Source organism: Poecilia formosa, unplaced genomic scaffold, assembly GCF_000485575.1.
Source record: "Poecilia formosa unplaced genomic scaffold, Poecilia_formosa-5.1.2 Scaffold365, whole genome shotgun sequence".
Classification (NCBI taxonomy): Eukaryota; Metazoa; Chordata; class Actinopteri; order Cyprinodontiformes; family Poeciliidae; genus Poecilia; species Poecilia formosa.
In genome coordinates this window covers 373,435-375,848 of record NW_006800304.1, presented here as the reverse complement: position 1 = coordinate 375,848, position 2,414 = coordinate 373,435, and the positions used below count along the sequence as shown (strand labels likewise).

At 41.4% G+C, this 2,414-nt stretch overlaps 1 protein-coding gene across 1 annotated transcript in view; it reads right to left on the bottom strand.

The window, feature by feature from the left end:
• The window catches only part of ippk (inositol 1,3,4,5,6-pentakisphosphate 2-kinase), a 33,767-nt gene that overhangs the window by 5,858 nt on the left and 25,495 nt on the right, over nucleotides 1–2,414 (bottom strand). The window contains exon 13 of the mRNA XM_007574951.2: nucleotides 1,299–1,390. Coding sequence (XP_007575013.1) covers nucleotides 1,299–1,390 — 92 coding nt within the window. The remainder of the gene's footprint in view (nucleotides 1–1,298; nucleotides 1,391–2,414) is intronic.

The window sequence follows — 2,414 nt, the reverse complement described above, 5'->3', positions numbered from 1 at the left end:
GCTGTGGTGGCTAATTTGCCGCAGCAGTAGCTGAACTATCACAGCGGTGGTTGATTAGCTCATTTAAACACCTGCTCTACTGATGATCGGTCTGAGTGTGTGTTGTTTTTTTTTTTTGTTTGTTTGTTTGTTTTGTGTTTTGCTTAACTCAACCGAAATACGCTGAATTCGCAGCACCTTCATACATTAAGGTGGTCAGAGTCAAGCTAGCATAACTGACTTCCATCTCCCTTGCTATTATATAGACCAGGTTCTGCAACGGGTCTATATAGACCAGGTTCTGCAACGGGTCTATATAGAAATAAATATAAATGTGTTTACTTGGGGTGCAACAATACATATATCTGTTATGAACCGTTCAGTGCAATGCTCTTGGTTCGGTAAGCACTAAACAGATTTTTTAAAATTATTTGATCAAGAAGATGCGCTCTGTGTAGAAGGCTCAATGGTTCTGCGTTCGACTACTCCACCTAGGCTGCATTATCGAGCACAGATCCGCTGAGCATTCAGATTAGTGAAAGGCTAGCTAGCTGCAACATGGCTACTGCCTCTAATACCTGATATCGAAGCTCCTCCACCATCATCATCATTCAGATCTGCCGTTTGGAATAACTTTAGCTTTCATGCCAAGTCGTGGACAAAAGCACAACGCTTGACTACATCGGTAGGAACACAAAGAATATGACTGTACATTTACGCCGACATCACCCGGTGTGAAAACAAGTAGAACCAGACAAAGATTAATAACAAGCAGACATGCTGCAAACTTGATCCCAGTCATTTAGACAGACATTAGTGCACGATTCAGAGAGGGAAAAAGAAATGGGTGATCGCTCTGTGCAACCCTTTTCTGTTGTATAAAATATGCTTGAGCCTCGTTACAAGATTTATTCACAAACATATTTCACCGATACGCAGTTCCTACCTTGCATAACAAGACAAAAGTAGAATTAGAGACTTATTTGCCGTTTCAGCAACATTTAATTTACAAACTGTACTTCTGGGGTTAAATAAATGTTTAATTAATTTCAATAAATTATACGTTGAAAAAAATATTGAATTGTGACACTAAAGCACTGAACAGAACAGTGAATTTTATGTATTGTTGCACTCCTGATCAACCAAACTATCTATAGACCAGTAGCAAAAGACCAGCTGGGTTGGACAGAAGTTTCTGTTCATTCCATGAATGAATATCATCTTTCAGGTCAATCTCCATCATTAGAATTAATAAAACAGTGAACATCCAGGCTGCAGACTAAAGGCCTCAGCTCTGATTTAACAGACAAAGGTCTTACTCTTCATCATCGTCCTCTTCCTCACCACTGGGAACCAGCGTAACCATGATGGAGCAGTCCTTAGCTGTCATGGCGATCCGGTACTGATGGACCTGGAGAGAAAAAAAAAGAACTAAACTAAAACTGACTGAAAAGTAACAGAAAATCTGAGAAAAACTTTAACTGTATCCTGAGTGTCTGAGTTTTACTTCAGGAGCAGAGAGAGTGGATCTGATGTCTTACAAATGGGACAAAGTTATTTTATCAACTAGGACATAAAACCAATTGGTTCTTACTAATTATTACAAGATTGAACAGCAGGTTGATGGTGTCATCAGTTATTTATCAGAAACTAAAACCGGCCACCGATAAAAAAGTTAAACAGAACCTTAAGCAGGAATTTTTTTTACTTTAGATGTGAACTTTGCCGAGGTCAGCTGATTATTCCTGAATGAGAATCAAGATGACAAAGTGAAATCAGTTTATTCTACCACCTTTATTACAGGTTCTGTTCTGATCAAAGGTTGAATTCTGGACTCTGGAGTGAAGCACGCCTCAAATGCAAGACACACAGCAAATTCATCAGGTTTAAGCTCCGCCTACCCGACACACCTGAACCAAAGCAGGAAGCAGTTTGTGACTTTTGGTTCCTTCAGAGAGACTCTGCTGCTTCAAGCTGCTCACACTGAAGGTGAGTTGGACCAAAACACTCAGAGTCACTTTGAGGGAAGTTAGTAGAGGAGGGAGGGAGCCGAGACTGACTGGACCTTCTGTGTTTTCAGCTTCACTCAGAGACAAAATGGCTTCCAGATCAGAGGAGGATCTCTGCTGTCCGGTCTGTCAGGACGTCTTTACGGATCCGGTTGTTCTGTCATGTAGCCACAGCTTCTGTAGGGAGTGTCTGAAGAACTGGTGGAGAGAGAAACCAGCAACAGAGTGTCCAGTTTGTAAGAAAAGGTCTTCAAAGTTGAATCCACCCTGTAATATGGTTCTGGAGAACCTGTGTGAATCATTCCTACAGCAGAGAGACCAGAGAATCCCAACGGATCTCTGCTCTCTGCACTCTGAGAAACTCAAACTCTTCTGTCTGGACCATCAGCAGCCAGTTTGCCTCGTCCGCAGAGATTCAGAAAAACA